The 24,160-nt window shown below is 34.9% G+C and overlaps 1 protein-coding gene across 9 annotated transcripts in view; it reads left to right on the top strand.

Moving 5' to 3' along the window:
• FAR1 (fatty acyl-CoA reductase 1) overlaps positions 1-23,339 on the top strand; it is a 34,726-nt gene extending 11,387 nt beyond the window's left edge. For 2 of the 9 annotated variants that reach the window (XM_085224052.1, XM_085224060.1), the window contains 11 exons: positions 809-984; positions 3,636-3,815; positions 5,446-5,623; positions 6,605-6,649; positions 6,771-6,889; positions 7,458-7,525; positions 8,948-9,119; positions 15,044-15,173; positions 16,739-16,866; positions 18,706-18,798; positions 21,210-21,537. In XM_085224052.1, coding sequence (XP_085080178.1) covers positions 809-984; positions 3,636-3,815; positions 5,446-5,623; positions 6,605-6,649; positions 6,771-6,889; positions 7,458-7,525; positions 8,948-9,119; positions 15,044-15,173; positions 16,739-16,866; positions 18,706-18,798; positions 21,210-21,324 — 1,404 coding nt within the window. In that variant the 3' untranslated portion in view covers positions 21,325-21,537. Of the gene's footprint in view, positions 1-808; positions 985-3,635; positions 3,816-5,445; positions 5,624-6,604; positions 6,650-6,770; positions 6,890-7,457; positions 7,526-8,947; positions 9,120-9,446; positions 9,619-15,043; positions 15,174-16,738; positions 16,867-18,705; positions 20,525-21,209; positions 21,538-23,228 lie in introns of those variants that run through there. The other 7 variants (XM_085224058.1, XM_085224057.1, XM_085224053.1 and 4 more) reach the window with 7 other exon arrangements.
• Positions 23,340-24,160: the final 821 nt, after the last annotated feature.

Raw genomic sequence — 24,160 nt, 5'->3', positions numbered from 1 at the left:
TAGGGCCTGGTCTGATTAAAAAAAAAAAAAAAAATTCAGGTGCATTTAGCTCCATACCCACAGTACTCTTTTGCTCAGGAAAACTTGCATGCTAATTATCTGCATATTAAGCTGCATGGTTAGAATCCAGTTAACCATGAGGAGGCATATGATGAACACAGGTGTAGGTGAGAGATGTGGGGTTGTTTTTTTTGTTTTTTTTTTTTTTTTTTGCTACTTAAGTAGTTGACCACCTGTTTGATAAGAGTATCTTATATCTGATAAGATACTCTAACATAATGAGGAGCCTTTAACCCTGTTATTTTCTCTCTTGATTAGGTAGAGAAGCAGGTAATTTTTCTGTGTTTTTCTTAATGTGGAAGTTCCCAAAATCTGGAGTAAGTCCAGGAATATTTTTCATAAATGTTGGATTTTTTTCAAGCTTGACAAAAGCTTTCTAAACCTAAAAACTAAAATAACTTGTGCAGGTTCGTCATCCTTCTCCCTGCTGAAAGAAGAGAGAGTACTGAGACTGCTATCTAAAAAGGCTTTATGTTCTGTTGTCTTGTAGAGACTATTCCTTTTGACATTCTGAGATACCTGATTTCAAGGATAGGGATGACTATTAAAAAGTTTTTATTTGAAGTCTTACTGCTTTCTGTGTAAAACATGCAGTACTTGTGTTCTTGGGAAGTCAGTAGCATGTTGTAAGATTGCTAACTTATTAAGATGAATACGTAGACAAAAAAAAGTGTGGCTTTTCAGTTACAAATCATGTCTTCATTGGCTATCAGTTTGAATTTTTATTCCTATGTTTTTTTTTTCTCAGCTCTTTGACAGATTGCGAGAGGAGCAGCCATACTTCAAAGAAAAAATTATAGTGATTACAAGTGAACTTACACAGCCTGAATTGGACCTTAGTAACCCAGTCAAGGAAAAACTTATAGAATGCATTAATATTATATTTCATTGTGCTGCTACAGTCAGATTCAATGAAACGCTAAGGTGAGTCTACAGTTCTGTACGGTCTGGTGTGATAAGCTGTTGGTATTCAGAGGAAAGGATATCTGCACAGTCTTGCAAATGTAGTGGTCTCAGAAATAGGCTGAACGTGTAACTTGTTTTTCCATGTCTGGTCAATTTAATGATTCTACTTTAGGTACTAATCTTTTCCCTAGAAGTAATCTTTAGCTATTGGGTTTTATTCTTCTTTTCTTAAAAAGATGGAGGTACAGTATTTAAATCTGCATTGCCAGAGATTAGAATTACACTACTCAACATGAATTTTACACTAGTTAAAGTTCTGGACAGACACTGACTATTAGTCCATAGAAATGAAATAGATAATTTTCTTTTTTTACTCTGCTGTAGGCTCCCTTATTTAACTAGAAGCCTTTGCTAATTTTCAAAGCCCTTTTTGAATGGAAGATGTTGAGAAGAAGCTTGGAGATATATTGCTTTTCTCAGTCTTCCTTCATGCATTGCTCTAATTTCTGGGAGAGCTGGAGAGGATGTAAACATGCTGTAGCTGTATAGTGTGTACTATGTTCATTACTCATACTAGAGTTTGTGTGTAAAAGGGACTACAAACAGTTCTAGTACTTGATTTATTTCCTTGAGGAACAAAAGAGCAGATTAAATACCTTCAGAAAGTCATTCAGTAAGAAGAGTGGAAGTTTGCAGTGGTTGGAATAGGGAGAATTAGAAATCAGTTGAAAACTGCAAGTGGAATAGTTTTCATCTTGTACAGAATGGAATTCTATTAAGGAAATAATACAATAAAGATTCACAAAAGCAAGAAAATTCTTTTTAAGCAGAGATTATGATCTTGTGGTAAACAGCTCAAATTTTTATGAAGAGAATGTTAAACAACTCTGAGATGAAGATTTGGGTTGTTAAAAATGTTGGCACTACCTCTCTGAAAATGCTATTCTGTATACTGGAATAGTAGAAGGTAGTCCATCTTTATCACTGTTCTATTGTCTTAGAATGCTAGGGAGCTGCAAACCTGTTGGAGGCCTAAAGGAGTTTGCAGTAATTTGAAAGTCTAGTGGAATGGGCTTTTGATGTTGTTAAGCCTCTGGCAATTTCCATTTACGGAGGGTGCAGTGCATTGTTTACACAACAGAAAACGAACATTTATTAGGATGGGTTTGGGGCCAGAGCACCAATGTGCCAGAATATTTCTTCTTTTAAATCAGCCTTCATCGGATCTTTATTTACAGTAGTAAATGATGTAAAGTTGCTTAACACCATAACAGTGGAAGTTACCTCCTTTCTGACGGCATCACTTCCTGGTTCACTTAATGCTTGGAAGCTCACTGCCTTTTTTCCAAGGAAACTGACTTGCTGTGACGGTACTTCCTGTTTGAGACATCACTTGATAGAATTAAGATGTTTTCAGAGGAATATAGTAGTTGCTCTTTAGTCATTATATAATAAATTGGGCAAAAACTTACATAACATGTGCTTCTTCCAGTGGGCTTCAAAATAACTTAGCTCAGGGTCAGCAGTAGAAATGAAGCCAAGAAAGTGAAATACTTGAGGCTTATTTTGGAACTCTTCCTAATTTGCCCAAAAATTTCTATACAGTGATGCATACAGCTATCATCATTAACTCTTTACTTGACCTCCTTAAAGAGAAAGTGAATACTAAGAACAACACTATTTTAAACAGAGTAACTTATTTGGAGGTAATATTTTTGAATGGTGTTTATTGCTTTAGAGCAGTTCCCTGACCCCTGCCCCCTAACGTTTCAGTGATAATATGTGATAAAGCAGCCTTAATCTTGTTTCCCCCCCCCCCTAAAATAAACATTTTATTAATGTAACACTGCGAAAAAAGGTTTGGTAAAGCTTGATTTAGCAGTATTCTTGAATCTTAGTTGATTAGTGTGTTGTATACAAAAATGCTAGCTCCCATAGTAACTTCTGTAGACTGAAGAGAATATCTGGAATGTATAAAACAATCACAGAAGTTGATCATTAAGGTGTTTTATGATGTGGTGCAAAATGTGTAAAAGACTAGGCATATCTCTGTGGTGTCCTTAAGGGTGCTGTCTTTATGAGAAGCAGTTAAGTTGGAGAGATGGAAGTATGTGGTATGCTATTTCAATCCTTTTTATTTGTTCTCCTTTTCTTCCTGTAATCCTTTTGTGCTACTGAGTCTTCAGCTATCCTATGAGAAAATGCCAGCCAAATCCAAATTATTAGCTCTCTAAGCCTTCCTCCTGAGGTATTGACTTAACTCGAGCTAGGAAGTTTAAAGCTGCTGTTAAAATTGACAGCCATCTCATACAGTAGCTAGGTGTTCTGTTGTATCTTCTTTTCCTTTGCATCTTTTGAAAAATTTACTGTATTAGGGTTTAGCTTGAGGAAACCAAAAGTATGCTGACTTTGCGTGTCTTGCCAATAAGAACTTAGAAAAAGTATCCTGAACATTGAGAGAACTTTCTGCATAGATTGTTACGAGCAGAAGGTTAGGATACTGTACGTGCTTTCTCTCTAAGGGGTAAGGGAGTAAGTCAGGAATATTAGAAATACCATATATACCTGTCACTAGGTATTTAGGAGATAATTAGTGGATTGAGTAGTTATTTCTTTATGCGTTTTTTGTGTCTTGCTTTTTACTGATTAATTTTCTTTTTAATCAACAGAGATGCAGTTCAGTTAAATGTGCTTTCCACAAAACAGCTCCTTTCTTTGGCACAGCAAATGACGAATCTAGAAGTATTCATGCATGTTTCCACTGCGTATGCATATTGCAATCGAAAACATATTGAGGAAATTGTTTATCCACCTCCTGTTGATCCCAAGAAATTGATGGATTCTCTTGAGTATGTGTTATGCTTTACTAATCTAATTCAGGAATCTTTATTTGCTTTCTAGTAGTGAAGTATCAAACAGTTAAGAAGCAGAACCTAAGAAACAAGTTTATGTTGTCCTGTAAATCTAAAGTATGACTGACACTACCCTTTTTTGTAAAGGAAACAAGCTGAGGTTTCATGGTCACTTAAAGCTGAGCTAGGTATGAAGTAGTATTGAATCTTGTAAGGAAATCTTGTCATTAAAAAAAAAAAAGTGTTGCATGATATGGAATTGAGTCAGGAACGTAATAGAGATCTCTAGGTGATAAATAATGCATTTATTCTCTAAGCTTCCAGAGTAATTGGGTAAACTGAGCTTCCTGTGAGCTGCCACTGGAAGGATGTTTTTGCACTCTACTGTCTATTAGCCCTGGAGCTTGTGGAATCGTGTGGCTAGGCTGTCAGGAATCCCTCTGTCCCAGCTTGCTTTAGAGATGTATGGTCACTTAACCCAACATTGGAGGTAATGCTGGGACTTGTATAAGCTTTTTAGCTTATTAATGCTGGGAAGCTTGCTGTCCCTCTTCCAAAGAGAGGTTTTTGCAGAGGCTCTTCAGTACAGTAGTATGGAGTATAATAAATGAGTGAATCAGACAAGAACTTAACTAGTGTATGCTTCTTCCAGTGGACTCCAAAACATGCAGCCCTTCTCTCTTCTGCTCATGGAGTGACTTTTCCATTTCAGTCTCTATACTCTTTTAAAATGCTTTTTTTAAAAACAAGCTTTCATATTTAACTAAGCTTATAAATATACTGTTTAGAGTATACCATATGAAATCTTTGGAGAAGTGTTTTGGAACTAGCCAGGTGTTCTGATTTGGAAAAACAAGTTTCTGTTCTTCATATTTGCACTCAAATGCTTAAGTTTTATGGTTTAATTTAAAGCCAAATGAGCATGAAAATCAGTATTAGCAGTATTACGTAAGCTAGTGATAATGTCAATAAACAGTCCTAACTACACTGCTGCTACTGGCTCTCAAATTAAACTTTCTTCCTTAAGCTCTTCTTTCACAACAATTCTATAAATATGCAGTTGTCGTTAAGAAAAATGAGTAGGAGACAGGCTTTATTAAACTTGATATTTTTCAAAAATATTTTCAAAAATTAACCTTTAGTTTAAATAAGCAAAAATCCTGGCTCTTTTATTTTCTTAAATTACATTTTGGAAGCGATAGTTTTTTGTTTTGTTTTGTTTTTTTTAAAGCCAAACCCTATATAATCTGCCAGCAAATCCTGATAAACAAATGCTTATGGAAATGTTTTACAGTTTCTAAGTTTAATGTGAAAGTACGTGACTTGCAGAATTCAGTGGGAGCTGGCTTTAGGTTCAGACACTCAAGCTGAGATTTAAAGTATACAGACTTAGTGTTACCTAGTGGGGTTATTGCAGACACAGGAAATACAGAACTGAGTTGTTAATTATTACCTATGTTTCTTTGCAGAATTTCTTATTTGTGTGTGCTTATGCAGCTTCTTGGGGAGTATACTTTCAGAATACTTTCAGAAGTATTTTTTATTTTAAATAATTTCCGTTTTTCCCCTCGCTTTCTCCAGTGAAACAGCGTGCATTTATTTACACTCTTTTATTTTATTTCTGTAGGTGGATGGATGATAGCCTAGTAAATGATATTACTCCTAAACTTATAGGTGACAGGCCTAACACCTACACGTATACAAAAGCCTTAGCTGAATATGTAGTACAGCAAGAAGGTGCAAGATTAAACACTGCCATTATAAGGCCATCTATTGTTGGTGCTAGCTGGAAGGAGCCTTTTCCCGTAAGTTATTGAGTTTTCGTCTGTCTGTCTTGCTTGTAAACTGTACTGACAGCTTATGTGTGTAGTGAACTTTGTAGAGGAAAACCTCTCAGACTTCAGAGCTGTGGCTTGATTTGCTTCCGGTTAACAACTATGATACAAAATACATCAAATAGGATACTTGCATGTATTGGATGTATAGGGACCTAAATTACTTCTAAATGTGGAACAACATACTGATGTCACAATGGGAGACACGATTTCACATGTAAAAATCTTTTTCAACCATTTTCCTTCTTCAGGGTGCTTTAACATGTCAGTAGCTGTGAAGTGTCACTAATGAAAATGGGGCGTGTGGCACATATGACAAGTAGAGTCAAAACACTTAACCAAGCTTCGTAATGGCAGGGAATGACATGCATTCTATGTGCTCTATGCTATATACTGATGGACAGTATTTATGCTATATGCTTCCTCGTGTATAGGAGATACTGCTTCAAATCAACACTAAATATTTCTTAACTACTCAAGAATACATATAATTGATACCACAAATCTGGAGTATGTATGTGTCAGAATAATAGGTACATAGTGTCTAAATATTGGCTTTAAAGCTAAGTGAAAATGTTTTCTACTTGGGGAAAAAAAAAAAACACACCCAAAACCCTCATGAGAGTTTGCAGTTTTGTTGGCAACTATTGGACTGAGTTGATGGAAGTTGTCTAAAAATATAAATATAAAAATATAAATATTTTGAACATAAATGTATTGTGCATTTTTATTAACTGTAAGAAATAAGCAAATCAATAATTCACTTAAAAGGACCAGTGAAACTACAGAGACTGATTGTCTATATTATAGGATGTTATGTTACCTGATTTTACTTTGGGAGAGCTTCATTTAGGTGTATGGAAACTAATGTCTCTCAGTTAACTTGACAAATCTTCACTTAATTGTTGACTTTGCTAACTCAAACCTTTTCCTCCCAACTGTTCATGATAGGGATGGATTGATAACTTCAATGGACCTAGTGGTCTTTTCATTGCTGTAAGTAATTTCTTAATATTAAATTACTTTAAAAATATTTAATATTAATGATTCTTCCATTTGGAAGCTTCATGTGTTTTACTGGTGCATCTTCTCTCTCTTTTTATTTTGTTTTTTTAAGGCAGGAAAAGGAATTCTTCGAACAATGAGAGCTTCCAATGGTGCAGTAGCAGATCTTGTTCCAGTAGATGTTGTTGTCAACATGACACTGGCTGCAGCTTGGTATTCTGGAGTTAATAGGTACAGCAAATGACAGTAGAGATTGCTAAGTGTTTTGAAGTGATGATACTAACCATTTTGATACTTAATCAGTGTTCTGCTGTTCCCACAGGATTAAAGGGCTTTAAGATTCTAACAGCATTAATCCATCAGTGTGTAACTTAAGTCAGTGGTTAGCACTTCATAATGAAGGGGAAGATAACACCTATGATACTACAATATAAGCTATACTTAAGTAATTCTTCCTGAGCCTTGTTGTGACCATTGTAATTTACAGTAATTAGAAAAAGCCTTCTGTGGTGGAGAAAATTGGTCACACACAGTGTGTATGTATGTGTGTGTATATATATGCACATATATACATACATATACATACATATATATATGTATATGTATGTAAAACAAATTGTCAGCCTCATATTAGTTTTTTTGCTTCCTAGAATTAAATACTGGAAGAATGTATCTTTAACTAATGAATGCATGCATGCATACATACATACATACGTACGTACATATATATATATATATATATATATATATTTTTTTTTTTTTAAACTTATTTGTTCTCTAACTTTTTTTTCTCTTCCAGACCAAGAAATATCATGGTATACAACTGTACAACAGGTGGCACCAACCCTTTCCACTGGAGTGAAGTTGGTATGCCGTGTTTGTTTTTTTTTATAAGCCTTTATAGAAAGTAAGATCAAGTTGGGGGGGAGGGGGGAAATCAGTAGGTCACGTTGCCATTTTGTTGTTGAAACAAGTATAATAGTCATGCCTCTCAATTTTGCAGTGCGTTGTGCTTTTTCATTCTCTTCTGTATTTTGCATGTTTTTTAAAATATCTTTTATTATGTGTGCTTGATGCTGCTGCAGCCTTATATGTAGAGTGTGGGTAGTACACAAAGAAGAGCACTGCTGAGAGGAGAAGTAGTGGTTGTGGATTTAATGCCAACCTCACTGTAAATATGTGGTAAATAGTTCAAAATTAAAAGTACTTTGTGCAGCTGTGTAATTGAGAGGTATGATAATAGTTCTGCATTTGAAGCTTCTTGTTTCTAGCTTCAGTTATTTTTTTTTATGGCTATTTTAATCATCTGACAGTTACATAAGACTACTTACGCAGAGGGAAAAGACATCTTTAAGAAAGCATGGGCACCTATTTTCAACTCTTAGATATTCTGACTAAAATGTAACCCATGTGCCAAGAACTCTGAAGTGGTTCTTATAATAAACACCATGACCTTGCTAAACGTTTGTTAGCTCTCCAGTTTTTAGAAAGAGTTCCTAAAGTTAGTTTATTTTTTTCTATGTATCTTAATTACTTAAATCCATGTTATTTCTCTTGATTACTTTCTTCATGCTTTTACTTACTTTTGCCCATTTTATTTATCTATATTTATAAACCTTATTGCTTCAGCTCAACTTGGAAAATTGCTGACTTCATTTATATCCTAACTTTGAGGGTTACACTCTATAAGCAACAGCGTAAAATTATAGGAGGTGATTGCAAAGATCAAGTGAATTTCAAAATAACTGTTAAAGATGTGCATGTCCACCATGTACAGAATTTTCAGGTGTCAAATTTCAGTTTCTCAAAGTCCAGTCCTAACAGTGTTTCATAAAAGTGATTTTATGAAGTGTCAACTTGTAGGAAGTGTAATTTGAAATGCGCTTGAGATGTTTGCTTAGTCCTCAGTCTATTTTTAAAAGTATTTTTATACAAGTCTAGAATAGGCTTTATGAAATACAGAGGAACTTTTAAATAGCTTTATGTGCTATATAACTAACTGTATACTTGAAATTAACTTATCGTGTAGGGAAGAGGAACAGAAAGAGAGAAGCTATAGTAAAATACTACTGAAGATAAAAGCATAAAAGACCTTGATATAACATGAACCAGTTTAACAGTATCTTAAGTTAAAAGCTTAACTATTTTAGTTTTTGTGATCTCTAGAAGAGCTTGGGTGGTTATTTGAATGGCATACTAAAGTAGGTGTTGTACACTGTAATATACTTTGAAAACCATTGAATTTTACATGGTTACTATCAAAGCTGTTACACAACTTTTCTTTCTCAGAGTACCATGTAATTTCTACTTTCAAGAGGAATCCTCTCGAACAGGCCTTCAGACGGCCCAATGTAAATCTAACTTCCAATCACCTTTTATATCATTACTGGATTGCTGTAAGCCATAAGGCCCCAGCATTCCTGTATGATATCTACCTCAGGATTACTGGAAGAAGTCCAAGGTAACGATGACTAGCTCTGTCTTATCTGTTCCTCTGACTTTTAAACAAAGCTGTGCTTGCAGTATGATGATGTATGTTCATTTTCTTCTCCTGAATGCTTTGTGACTAAAATTCAGCTTTTTTTTTTTTTTTCTCTCTCTGTCTTTGAGAATAGGTCATTGAATTGGAAGTGAGTTTTAAACTTTCTAGCAAAAATGAGGATGTTTCGTTGAATATTTTGTTTGGGGGGGGTTGAGTAGTCAAGGTAAAAAGAATATAAATTACAGCAAATGTTTGTTCATAAATGATAAGAATTAAAAATATGTTGATCCTTATTTTTTCCTACAGCATACCACCTATATTTGAATTACAAGACAAATCCATTAGATGGTGCAGTAAGGCACCCTAGCATTGTTCTTTGTTCCAATCCTCTTTTACATCAATATCGGACCGCAGTTCGCCATATACTGCCTGCGTTTTCGTATGATGTGTTGCTCAAATTGACAGGTCATAAGCCATGGTAAGAAGGACAGGGCTAGAAGTGTCTTGTTGGTAAGGTGGTGGAGGCTTGTGAAGAAGATGTGGCATGGGTTCTGTCTAGATTTACTAACTGTGAGCAATAACAATCCATTGACTGCATTTCCACTCTTCAGAGTGATTGGTATTAAGATTGTTGTTGCTGTTATAAACTGAAAATGGAAGGGAGATCACTAATAACTGCAAGGTATTCCTGTACATGATACAGACTGATCTGGTATGCTTTGCATCATCTCAACGTTCCATTCAGTTTATAGTCACTGCTAGCTGGCTAACTTCTGCAGTGGTGAAAATAGTGCAATTCTGCTAAATAGGCCAACCTAGATTACATAAAAGGAATATGTGACATCACTGCAATTTGTTTCACATTTGCCAAGCCGTATGATCTTAACTCATTGTATATATTATGTTTTCAAAAGTATTCGTCTTCAGACTCTAAAATCTCCACTGTGGTGATAGTGTATTAAGACAAATGAGTATTCTTTCATTGTTTGTAGTCTAGGTCTGTCTTAGCAGAAAAATCATATTACAGGTTTGGCATTGGATCAATAAAAGGAAGCCATGTAAGTGGTTTGTAAGAGAAAACTTCTAAACTGATCTGGATTGTCTTGTTCCAAGCCTACTCAATGGTGTAATACAGCAGCAGTAGTGATGGGAAGCTGTGTCTGTGTAGTAAGCTCCCTGTGTCGAAAAAGATATTTAAACTCTACAGATCAAACAGAGGCTTTCAGCATGAGTGTTCAGCTGTTTTGATTTTTCAATAATATCAATATTTTTGAGTAATTTGTATAGATTCCCCAAAAGATATGAAGATTTCATCACTTGCTAAAAATAACTGCTAGAAAAACCAACCTGTAGTCTCATGAGCAGGAAAGAATACTGCTAGAATGTTGTCAGTGTTTAACCAGTGGGATAATAACTCAGATTCAAGGCAATAAATATTAACACATTGTTTAGATCACTTTTACATTTGTAATGTTGGAAATATTGAGTCTTGTTTTTTGTTCCTCCTGGACTTCTTACTTGGACACCAAGCACACATTTTAGAACTCTAATCAGTTCTAGTATAGCTGGTGATGTTAAAAGTTTATCTTCCTGCCTGTGAAGTATTAGTGAGTTCTAGTAGTTGGTTTACTATATTTGTAGGTGGGCAGGCTTCCTACTGTGCACAAGATCCCCAATTTGTTGGAGGAAAAAAAAAAAAGTTCAACTTGGAAAAAAAAAAAAGGCTGTAATGTTTAATCTAGTTGCTTAGAGAAAAAGCTTTTAACTTTGATACCCAGTACATTTAAAGGAATATATATATAAATGATATAGTGTTTCTTTTTTTGTTTTTAAAGCTTTTTTTAAAATGAGAGCCTGTTTTAGGAGCAGTGTAAGGAAACTTATTTAGATGCAAAGGAGACATGCGGTTTTAAGTCCTAATGGGCTTCTTGCATTATTGAATAACAGACATAATGGAGCCAGATCTCTATTCTTGTCCAGCTTTCTTTCTAATTTCTTGGCTGTGAGTATTTTGAAACCTGTTTTAACTGGCACGTTGGAGAGAACACTGGTAAAGTAGTGTACTTCTGCTACTGTGGTCGTTGTGTCTCATTGACCTCTGATTCTAATTACCAGGTGACATGCACTAGGAAAGCTCTTAAGCCTTGGAAACGCAATTGGAGATTGTTGAATTTGTTATAATGCTTTTGAAGAAGTAATACTTTTTATAATGCGGGGTGAGGAAGGGCTAGCTTAGTCTCAAATACAACCTTTATCCACCATGATTTAGCATGAATGATTTGACTGGTGTAGTAAAAAGGTGATAAAATTGGCACAAGCAAATCTGAATAACCAACTTGACTTCACGTGGTCCATAGCGTACCCTCTCTCTGTCTATATATACTTCTGAGATGTTTGTTGCATATGATGTAGAAAAAAATAAATAACGAAATCAGCATGTAGGTTAAACTGCACTATTGCCATACTGTCAGGATATTTGACTGTCTCTGAATAAGAGACAGTTAGGTAGAACTAGATCAGACCTATGACCACTTGCAACTAACAGATTATGCTAATAATAATTAAAAATTCCAAAAATAACCAACAAACAGAAGGATTGTTTTATGAGGTTTTTTGAAGACTTGGCTTTTTGAAGTCTTTTTGTGATATGAAATTCATCTTGTATGCAGTATTTGTAGAAGCAATTAAAGTTTTTAGTGAGAAAGGAGATTTTTTTAATTGCTTTTGCTTCCAGTTAAACATTCTGGTATTTAACAGTTCTGTATTAATAATAGTTGAGAAAAATAAAGAAAAAATGTATGTAATGTTCCTTCTAAATTCTGTAGGTGTTAAAACTACAATAAGGATTGAATGGCATAGTGAGGATTTAATCTTTTTGACGACTGAATACTTTTTTTTAGTATTGTGTAGTTATATAAATAGTGGTAACAGTCTTCACTGTCCAAGTTCCATAGCATTGTCAGCAGTTTGCTATGTGTACTTAGTTGCATAGCACAGCTTATTTGTTGTCTAATAAACTTCAATATAAGGTGTAGTTGATGCTTCTAATTTTGTAACATTGCATAGCGCTTATCACAGCAGAACCTTATTATGAAAAAAAAGCTCAATATGTTTGAAATATTTAAGCACTTGAAAATAGACACTTGAAGATCCTTCCAGTTAGTCTAGAAGAACACCAATATTGAAGTGGTAATTGAGGGATTTTTTCCAGCAGTTCATTTTCTATTACTACTTACAAGGCTGAAGCGAAAGTGGAGCTGATGAATGTGGGGAGGTGTAAAGAGAATTTTAATTAAAGCTTATTAAGCTTAACATAAACTACACTTGATATAGTCACTGCCTCTTGAGAAGACTTCGAAGAAAAATTGTGCACTTTCAGGAATGAGAACTGCTAGAAATGTAAGAATTCCTGTTAGTCTTAAACTTCAAAACTTAAAGATAAATGAAAACTTGTTTCATTTGACAAATGGGAAAACTTGCTTAGTGTAGCTCAGAGAAACCTTAATTTTTTCGTCTCTAATACCTTATGCTGAGCTTTGAATATTGACAGCACATACATCTATTGAAGAATCAATCTGTATCTGATTTCAGAATTTTTTAGGCTTGAGTCAGTAGGTTGTATTTAAGACTTGTTCAAAATGCAGTTGAAGCCTTAAGCAAGGCTACTTTTTATATTCTGGTGTAGAAACATGCCTCCTGGAATTGTAAATGCTTGATTTGTGTAAGTGTTGCTTCTGTCTTTTAATTCTTATCATGTGATTTCTAAACCAGTTGTATTTTGTATGTATCTTGTTCAAAGGACATTAAAGACTGGCTGGAGGCAAAACTCTAGCTTGTATAGTGAATGCCTTATGTGTTGCTATACTGACTTGCTGACTGCACTTAGAATTCAGTTCCATGTTATTGGCAGATCTGGTTTTTGTGTCTTCAGTTTGTTAAGAAGGTGTGATACAGTGTTTGTTGCACTGACTGGTTATATTTTTTGATATCAAAGAATTGTAGTTAATTCGTATCAGCGGAACAACTTACGAACTGTATTTTTGAAACCTCAGGCTAAAAGTTCCATTAAATATTTTACATATTCTTCTTTCAGTTATCTGTATATTCCTATTTGCGGGAGAAATATGGTGCTGTTCAAGTTTTAAAATACCTTTACCAAAAGGTCTAGTCTGCTAGAACTATTCAGGCATCCACTAAATTATGTTACTGACATGTTTGAATGTAAGAGGTTCTTTTTTTTTTTTTTTATTTAAGTAGTTTCTTGTTGATTTAGTGCGAGTTAACAAGCTGTTGCTGAGGAGGCTGATCTTCTGCCATCCCTTAGCTGCAAGGTCCCGCCACTTCCCTCTTGTGAGATCTAGCAACTCAGAGAATATAGAGACATTTATTTTGGCTTGTGTAACAAGAAACTAACCCTACAAAAAAAAGGAACAGTTTTCCACTGATGACGTGAATCATCAGCTGATTCTATGGTCAGTCACTAAATTCAATGTGAGAGAGAGCAAGTCTGAAGATGAGGTAAAAGACTCTTCTTTAGCTGTACGTATTTTTATTTTTCTAATTAGCTTTGCTATGCATTATAACATACACATAAGCAGCTAGAATAACATTTTATGTCTTAAAAGAGATTAAAAACAATGTTTGGCCTGCACCAAACTTCAAATTTACATTTATCTACTCAAATTTTCAGTTACACTATTTAGCATTTTGCAGGAACACAGATTATATTGGAAAAGTGTTTATGCTTTTTGTACATCAGGTATGCTCTGCTTTTTCAGTCATCTCCATCATTTTTATTAGTCCATTAACATAAAAAAAAAGAGGCAGTATTAATATCCACTTAGAAGTGAGATACTAGCTGTTAATGTTAGTCATGCAATGCAAAATATGTTGGTCAGATAACTTTGAGAATATGCTGTGTCTGTCCTATAAGTATGAATGCACCTAGGCAACTTTCAGAGAAAAAGAGGTGACTTTTATTGCTGCTGTGAATTCTTTTGAACAAAGCTTAGCTTCAGAAAACCATTTCCTGTTATTGCTGGGTGGTTCTGCTTTCTTAGCTTTTTCCATACACCACTTTTATATTTGCTTAAAATGAACAGTGTGTCCTGCTATATGGAAGCAGTTCTGTCAGATGGAAATACCTCAAGTCCCCAAAGCAAAAATGTAATAGCATTTGGATATATGAGTACTAACTACTTACTGAAATTAAGTGACCATCTCTAGCACTGTAATGCTTACAAAGTTCCTGCATTTACAGCAGGAAAATTCTTTCATGTGAGACTAAATAGCTCACATTTTGAGTTTACTTCATATACTCTGATTAAAGGAAAACTTGCCCAAATTGATCCTTATAATATCGTTTCTCTGTACTCTGAGTTATATTCTTGCAGAATTGTAGTCTGCATTATAAAGCATAATGGAAGGTATTTCTGTGTATTTTGAAGTAACTTGGAACTGATTGCCTAAGTAGCAGGATCTGCTGTGGTCTGTCCCTTTGCTGTGGAAGCTGTAGAGGTTAAGGGGAAAAGCTGAATTTCTGATTATTCTAATCATTGATCTTGTATTGACCATAATAAACCAGTTTTGTTCAAGACTTTCATAGTGTGCCAGAGGACTAGGGAAGCTTTCTCCCTTGTTACATGGCACGTGCTCTGCACTGTGACTTTCATCAAGTTAATTGTTAATTTATGCTGAAGTGAAAAGCATTAAGTGTTATATTATGGGTTTTTTTGTTGTTGTCTGTTTGTTTGTTTTTTTAGATACTTCAATATAATAAGACTTTAATGTAGGGGAATGGAGTTAGAGGGTAATGAAAGATAATAATTATCTTCTGGTTTGTTTTTCTTGTTTGAACTCATGTTTATTGCTGTAACCTGTACATTCCATTCCTTGGACTGTAGGATGATGAAAACAATAACACGTCTGCACAAGGCAATGGTATTCTTAGAATACTTTACAAGCAATTCTTGGATCTGGAATACTGAAAATATGACTATGCTAATGAATCAACTAAGCCCTGAAGACAAAAAGGCAAGTAGCTGTGTGATGTGAATGGGGAAACTGAAATGCAAATTTACTGGTTTAAGATGAAATAAATTGGAAATACCTCTTACTGTAATGCAGAACGGAACATGGTACTAAATCGATTCTGGAGATTCCTGCCACATCTTTTTAGATGTACTAGGTTGTCTATATGTTTGTCTTATAAGCTGAATCAACAATGTCATGCGAGACTACAAAGGGCAGGACCTGTGGCAGAAGGCATGATAGAAAAGATTTTTAGGGCGGCTTGATCTTGTGATCAGGTCTTGCTCTATTTATCAACCAAGTGACTGAGCTGTTAAGCTTAAATACACCATGAATAAAACAAGGCTTTGTTTTATTAGCACTCTCTCTTTTTCTGAGAAATAGAAGGTAGGTTTTGTTGGACTTCTTTGTTTTGTAGTTTTCAAACCAGTAACAACAACTACATACATCTTTCATACATCAGCAAGACAGCTGTGTATTTAAATCCTTTCATTTGTCGTGTGACTGAAATTGCTCCATGCAGGGAGCTAAATGTACTAGCAGAAGGGACACAGAAAAGATGGTTAAGGAAGAAAAAAACTGTTGTTGAGCAGTGAATGAAATTTCTCATAAGAGCTGTCTTACTGTTCCTACTGTCTAGCCCTTCTCCCCGTCTGGATTTTGAAGGTTAGTTTTGTCAAGGTAGAGTTTTTTATGCTGAGTAACAGTGCATACATAGTTCCACTGGGTCTCTAACTATGTTTTTATAGCGTAAGCTGTAGTTGATTTCTGACTTGGCCTGTTTGGTGTAACTTTGCCATGTGTTATGTTTTTCAAATCGTAGTCAATACAGTATTGACAGTAGTTATGTATGAGATTTCTTAGCTCTTCTCGCTGCTTGAAATCTTTCTGATCTTTCAGTATGTTAAAGAAATTCATTATAGTGAGTGCATATAGCATGAGCTTATGAACTGGAGGGGATTGTCAGGGAAGGCTGTAGAACTTCCAGAAGCTATAAGCAAGCAGTCATGTTAGTTTACAATTTCACAAAACAGGCCTATTAGGCAGGTTCTTATGGAGCAGTGTTTTGAATATTTTGGTTCAGAATCTGTGAGCTTATTGTCTTTATTAGAAATTACTTGGCTATTGTGGAATCTTTTGAGATGAGGACATAGATACTATTGAGAAACTTGAGTTGTGAATGTTCCACAATAACTTCTGAAGATGATATTCATGTGTTTCTTTGTAAAACACAGCTGTACAACTTCAAAAACAGTTTAAAAACTGCATTTATCAGTGAACAGACATGAAACAGTGTTCTTCTACAGCATATAAGAATTATTTCCTGGCTGAAAAAGAAACATCATAATAGAAAATAGTTACAGAATGGGATTCTATATGAATTCAGAATGGGATTCAGCAGCCTTCTCTTTTCCAGGCTGAGCAAGCTCAGCTCCCTCAGCCTGTCTTTGTAGGGGAAGTGCTCCAGCCCTGTGATCATCTCTGTTTGTTCTTTAAATTTTTATCAAAAATGGCATTTTTATTTTTTTTTTAAGGCAATTAACAGTGAAAGCTTTTGTTTTATGCAGACTTTTAATTTTGATGTTCGACAACTACATTGGGCAGAATACATGGAAAACTACTGCATGGGAACAAAGAAATATGTGTTGAATGAAGAAATGTCTGGTCTCCCTGCTGCTAGGAAACACTTAAATAAGTAAGTATTAATTTTTATGATTTTATTCTGTTTTCCTGTGTTTCTCCTGTCCACATCAAGTTTTGCTTTTCAGTTTTATGACTTAGCTGTTATAGCTCCTGTTTAGGTCTGGCAGGTTAGTTCTGTCCTACTTTAGTTGTCTGAAGTAGTCTATAGTTTTCTTCCTTCATTTGTTGCTCTTGTATTGTTCTCACTACTAGTAATTTCAGTATGTCTGGGATTTGGCTATAGTTCCTAGTGTATACTATGTAATCTAGACTTCTGATTTTTAATAAGGATCCATTTTGGAAGGCTTAGGCCTTCCAAAAAAGTAGACAGTTAAACAAGATCAGAATGGCTTGTGCAATCACAGAGGTTTAATACAACAATCATTGTTTACTTTGGAAACATTTCTCTGGAAACAGACAAAAAAGCATGTATGGACTCCACTCCAATGCACGAAACTTTGGTGTTCCTTCAAGATGGTTTCTCTTAGCCTCTTATTTGTGTGTTAACTCCTCCACTTAGAGTGCATTGTTACTATTCAAATCTTTATTGGCATAGACAGACTTTTTTCTTCTAGATGGTCTTCTGAAGAAATTGACATGAATGATTTCAATGTTGAGAATTTTGGCCAAACTTGCCTGTGTTATCCTAAGAGATGGCTGTAAAAGCCACATGTGGCATAGCAGTGCGCTAATCTGGTTTTGATAAATAGTCATTTTAGTTCAGTATAAGTGTGAATGTCACACTTGCAGCTTATGGGAATTTTGGACTTAAATGCCATTCAGAAATGTGCTGGAGTTATTCTTTACACAGAGGCTAAAATAACATGAGTAAATATCTTGGAATGCCATCTGATCATCTCAGTTCTGTTTATAAAAGGATTATGTTTCATGAGGGTTAGACTCTAGCATATCTTTAGTCCAAGGTATTGTATTTTCTTTTTTGTTACCATTTAGCACTAAACTCTAGCTAGTCTGAAGTTGAGAAATCTGTTTTTCAACACTGACAAGATACAGCAACCTAGGGAAACTGGCTTCTCTAGGAAACTGAGCAGAATAGTTCCTTAAATATAGAAGTGGTCTTTTTTTAATTTATGTAATGTGGAAACGGACTGTATTTGCTTAATTAAGCTATGTAGAGTAAGGCCTGGGCATAATAAGATCTAGTATGCCTGTACAGCTGTGTAAGTGAGGATTTTCTTAGGGTTGCCTTAAAAATACAAATTGGCATGGTCTACTGAATCAAAGAGGTCACTCATTTTTCTAAGAAATTTGTGCAAATTCTGGTTTATTATAGGAGCTTCTATATTTACATGTGAAACAATAGCAAAAATTCCCAATTGCCCTAAATATGCAATATGCCCTAAATATTGTGTTTCCCTAATTTTTAAGTGTCCTTACCTGAGAAGGAAGAATGTTGCAGTGGACATTATGGACTGTATTTCATGAGAAATTTTCTCATGTTTCTACTTACTCAGTTTTAAATACACAGAGGAGTGAAAATGATAGTGTTAAATAGCCTGGTTTTGGATTTATAGCAGCCACTCTTATGTAAGTTAGTATGTGTGACCTTGACTCTAGGAGGTTTTATTCATCAACTATGAAGCAGATGTATATTTATTTAAATTTATTTAACTACACAACTGACCTTTAATTTTCATGTGTTTCTCTTTGAATAGTAAACCGTGGAAAAAGTCTGCTTGGTCCTCAACTTACTAGCTTACTTCAGACACTGACTTAATATGACTGTAATAATGTATCTTGAGATGAGTAGATAAATTAAATTGTTTGGTTTTCTTTCCCTGTAGGCTGCTCTATCTTGGCTCTTACATTTTTCTCTTTTTTTCCTTCTTAGGTTAAGGAATATACGCTATGGATTCAATACAATTCTTGTGATCCTGATTTGGCGGATCTTTATTGCAAGATCACAGATGGCAAGAAATATCTGGTACTTTGTGGTTAGTCTGTGCTACAAGTTCCTCTCCTACTTCAGAGCCTCCAGTACTATGAGATATTGAAGAACAAGAATTTAACATTAGGGCATCTATGCATATAGCGGTCTAACTACACAAAGTCTGTTACATGTAATCATCTCACATTTTGTAAAAGCATAATTTTATTTTAAATTGGAGTGCAAAATACATAGTATGGTATATGTAAAGTTAGTTATATATCTTCCTGAAAACAAAGAAAATGTTCAAGTGCCAGGCTGAATTGACTTTAGGCAAGTATTTAACTTTTTAACCTGAGCAGAACACTTTAGTCCACTGACCAACATAACTGTGCAGTCTGGGACATTTTTGATTGAAATCTGCCTTAACATAATTTTATTTTTATTCCACATTGAGAAAGGTGAATATTGATATAAGATTTGCTAGTTTATTGTAGACCTATTTATTTGAAATCCTGCTAAATTGCAAAGGGTTTTACAATTGCCGCAGTGCATAAATGCTGGTGGATCTCCTGGAAAAACTATTTTTGCCACTTCTTGTCTTCTCAAAGTAAGATTGTAATGATGACTGCTCGTCTTTAAGAGAAAGCTCCCTCTCTTTGTTACAGAAAGGCCTTTTTTGTGGTCTGGTTTTAGGTGTGATTCAGTTTCGTGCTCAAAATTGACCCCATCCTACTTGAGTTTATGTCAGCATGACCAATTTGCTTTTCTGAAAGCAGAATTGATCTTATCATTGAATAGATAAAAGGAATATAGCCCTGAGGGGGGGAAAAGTGATCATTGACCGTCCCTTTTTTTTCCCTGTTGGTAACACAGAACCAGCACTTGATTGTTACAGTTTTGACTCCAAAACGTAAATGTATTTGAAAGGAGTTTATTATGCTTGATAGTTATTCATAGTACTGATAACTGTAGTTGGACAAACTGTAGGATTTTGTTGAGATATACCTGTTCATAAATTTTTGCATGGTGTTAGTGAGTGCTTCATGAATGAATAATTCTTGAAATCTGTAAGCTATGAAAAGTTCCATGCGTGCATAACACCATTGCCTAAGCACACTTTCTCATTTCTGCCCCAATAAAACCTTTGTTTTGCTGGGCAAGCAGAGCAAGATGCATCATGCTTCAGAATGGGAATATCTTAACAGTTCTTTTAGATTTAGTTTAAATTATTAGGTTTAAATATGAAGTTCTTTTCTGCGTTTATTTCATTCTGGTAGGTAAAACTCATCAGAATAGCAAGTTGTAAGCAAAGACTGAATTCCTGTTTAAGGCAATAAATAAAGTTCCCTTGAAATTTTCGTTACATAAACTCTACTTGAGAACTCTGTAGTTTTCCTCTTATTGATGCATTGACCAGCACACTTGCCCAGTGTTTTTCATTAAAATCAGTTTATACTGTATGTTAATATGTTCTTTGAATCTGCTAGAAAAAAACAAATAATGACTTAATTACACAAGAGCTAAATTCTATTTGCCCTTGGTAGTTGTCCTATTTGAATTAAGTATATAAAGAACTTATTTTGCTATTCTTGTGGAAACTCCTTACTTTAAGGTGAACACCTTTCATGCAGGTGTATATCTCATTTTGAAAAGACAATGGCTTCCTTGTTGAAGCAAGTATTCTGTAGTAAGTAGTTAAGCTGTAAGCTGTAATTCCTTTTACACACACACACACACACACACACACACACACACACACACACACACACACACACCATTGTGATGAATGAAAGGCCTAAATGGTCTAGGACCACACCTTGTGTGAGAGACCTCTGACTGGCTGAAAATAAATTATGGCTTCTGTGACTGAAGATGTTACACTTTAACAAATGCATTAGGTGTATTAAAATTTTAGTTACCTCTCCAAGTATCTTACTAGACCTGAAAGTATGCTTAAGCGTTCCTGCACTGTAGACTTTTTTCAGAGGTGCCTACAATCCAATGTCGTCCTCATCTCATGTTGGCATGCGACTGAAGTTTGCAAAAAAGTCAAGTACATCATAGTCCAGAAATAATTTCTGTGCAACAACTCACTTAAAATTTGTTCTTCATAGTCATTACTACATGTGATACTTTTAATATTGATTTGTTAATAATGCAAACTATGAAGCCAATGAATTGATTATTTCTGGTTCATAGCTGCTTAGGAATCTACTCTTTTGAATATATAACTGGAGAAAAGGATACTTCACCTCTACTCTTTAAACATTTAACAGTTTAGAAACTCAGATTTTTTTTCTCTTTGGAGTCCACGGTTATCTGTTGACTGTAGGTATCTTAAACTCATCAGTCATCCTATTTAATTGATGATAGATTTAATGTCACATTTATTACATTACTTATGTTGCTTCCTGTGGTCAGTCTGTGAAATTCTAGTTGAATGTACTGTTTTCTTTCCGTATCAGGATCCTGTTCTATTGCAATTCTTCAGTGTTTGCACGTAATAAATGTTGGTCAGAAATAGACTGGAACTTTGTTTTGATACGGGAAGCTGGATTCACTGTACTGAATAGCAAATGACAGGAGGTATTCCAATTGGTTAAATAAGAAGATCACTTAACAGTTACAGGTATTTAAATTTGGGACCAGGAAAAATTATATTTTCCTGTAATGTTTTTCTGCTGTAGGAACAGATGTTTAGAAACAAATGCTAAATCTGTGAGCTTTTATAAGACAAACAGAAATATTGGGTGCCTTTGTTTGTAAACCAAAAAATAAACAAATCGCTTAAAAGTGTTGTGTTGATTGTATTTTTGCCCTCTAAGTGTTTGTTGTATTTCTGCATGTTTTTATTGTAATTTGTGGAAAATAACTGAATAGTGTGAATTCAGTTTTTATACTCACGAACATGTTTTTTCCCTTATGAGTCTTTGAAAATCAAGTTAGTGACATACTTGATTTTTACTAAAAAAAACAAAACAAAACAACAACAGTAAAAAACACAGAAACAAATGTCAACTTAAACTTTGGTGAGCTGATATCAAAACGCATGGTGTTTGGTCATAGAAACTTCCTTTTGAACTTTAGATAGCTTTCTCTTAGCTTTTTTATTTGTAATATCAGTTGTGTTTATTTAAATGGCTGCTTTTTCACATAGCTTAAAAGGGCACTTTGGATTTTGCAGTAGCTGTAGCACGTGGATTAATATTTCAAGGAATTCCAAGCAATCATAGCTGTTGCAGCATCTTGATTTGCTGGTTGGTCAGGGGAAGGTAGCATTAGGAAATGAACTTCGTGCATTACCTAAGTTGCTTTTTTTAACCTCCTGGGCTTCTTCAGATAACTTTGTCCACCTTTCTGTCTGGAGGTGACTGTACGTTAAAGGCTTTAACAAATATGACTCACTGATAGATAACTACTAATTATGCAGTTGGCTCCTCTGGAATATGGGATAATGATGGCTTTGAATGGCTTTTAGAGTGTGTGTTTGTTCTTACATCAGTTAAATCCATTAACTGCAAGGGTAATATTTATTATCAGAAGCCTTTTATTTCATTCTAATTGAATTATTTATTTCTGGGTGGTAATTCTCTAGTTATTCTAACTTAGGAAAAACTAATACCCTCAGGTAGAAGCCAGACCTCTTGTTTCTGTATGGACAAGTGGGGGGAGGGAAAAAAAGCATGGCCTTTTATTATTGAAACATTATCAACTTTACAAATCATTCTTTGAGGAAAGAAGAAATTAAAACTGCTCCTTGATTAAAATTCACCATGCACAGAAGAGAGGAATAAATCTTAAGTTGTTTCTACCTCGTATGTTAAGACATAGAAGAGGACATAGGGGATGATCTTATCTGTATTGTAGATCCTAGAAGGGTCAAAAATTAGTTATGATGTTCATGTGTTTGTCAAGAAACATCTGTTTTACTAGTTCATTTCAGTGCAAATTATTTAATGCTTAGCCACTGCTAGCTTTAAGGATCATGTCTGTCTTAATTCAGATTCAAGACAGTTTCATGTACCTGAAAAATTTTATCCATGTGAAACTGTGCATCTCAACTGTTCCTTGTTTTGTGATTTCAAAACTGGAGACATAAATAGTTACGGTTTAGACATTTAACTTGGATGACATTCAACAGTCTGAAGTGAGCAGGCATGATTTCCTTCATTATATATAGGTATTTTCTCAATGTGATTCAGCATCATAAGGCACATGCTTAAAATAAGTAAGGATTTCTCAAAAGCAGTCATACTGTAGGGTGTGAAAATGAAATAGTTAAATGATGGGAGAAAGCTTAGTACTGTCAGAATTTGTTCTAAGTTTAACAGGAACGTGACATTGCAGTGTCAATACAGCCACATTGTCATGTGATGCATTATATATTATGCTTACTGTTCAAGCAGATAAATCAGATAGCAGAAGTTAATTGTATGTGACTTAAGTGAGTGGTACCTGATGACAAACTTAATGTACTCTCCTAGGACAGTGCTCATTCCAGCTTGAAGATTCAGTCTTGAACTGGAAAGGGGGAGCAGTTAATGAGATTCTTGTCTGGAGTGACGGTGTATGAGAATCTGCAGAGTCTGTGGAAGGTGAGATTTTGCAGTTTACAGGATAGAAATCTTGCAAGTTATTTACATGATATAAAGGGCAGCAGTGTGTCCTTCAAAATGCATGTTATCACTCCCATGCAAGGTGTTTTCAAACAGGCTTTCAGATAGCTCTTGAGCTAATTTTGAACAAATTGCCTAAGCTAGAACAAGACAACTTGGTAGCTACTGTATGTCCTCTGCAGGAAGAATGAGCATTGCCTGATCAACTTGCTATGCAGTGCACTTCCTTGCTTCGTGTTCCTTCAAGATATTTTGTTAAATGCATGTAACTTTTAAATTGTAATACACTTAATAGTTGCATACAACTACTCAGTTATGTGAAGTTTTCACTTAGAAGGATTTGTTTGATTTTGTTTTCCGATTAATTTTCAAATTCATTTCACCTTTTCTGTTTGATCCAGTCTCTCCCAGTTTTGATCAGAGATCTACTTTTAGTTGTATAAAATAAATATTTTTCAGAATGTTATGCCTAGTAACTGGGAAAAGAACTGGAGACTAATTTAGGCACGAGAAGCCCAAACCTATTGAATTGGATGAACTTTCACTGAGTAAACTGAATTAACAACATAAGCTAATGTTCACTGATAATGTGACATCAGGTAGATCTCTTTTCGGAAGCTATGATGGAGGACTTAAGAAAGATTTTCCACTGCATTCTGTTTATTTGCTTGCCAGGCTCTTGTCTGTAATCAACTATTTAACATTCGGTAGCGCCTTTCTCCTCTGTATCATGTTGCAAAAACGATGATCCAGAAGGCTGCTTCTGTGTTTGGATTTTAGGCTTACTCTTCTTTTGCTGA

The sequence above is a fragment of the Meleagris gallopavo genome, chromosome 5, assembly GCF_905368555.1.
Source record: "Meleagris gallopavo chromosome 5, MGAL_WU_HG_1.1, whole genome shotgun sequence".
Classification (NCBI taxonomy): Eukaryota; Metazoa; Chordata; class Aves; order Galliformes; family Phasianidae; genus Meleagris; species Meleagris gallopavo.
This window is presented reverse-complemented; position numbering and strand designations above follow the sequence as displayed.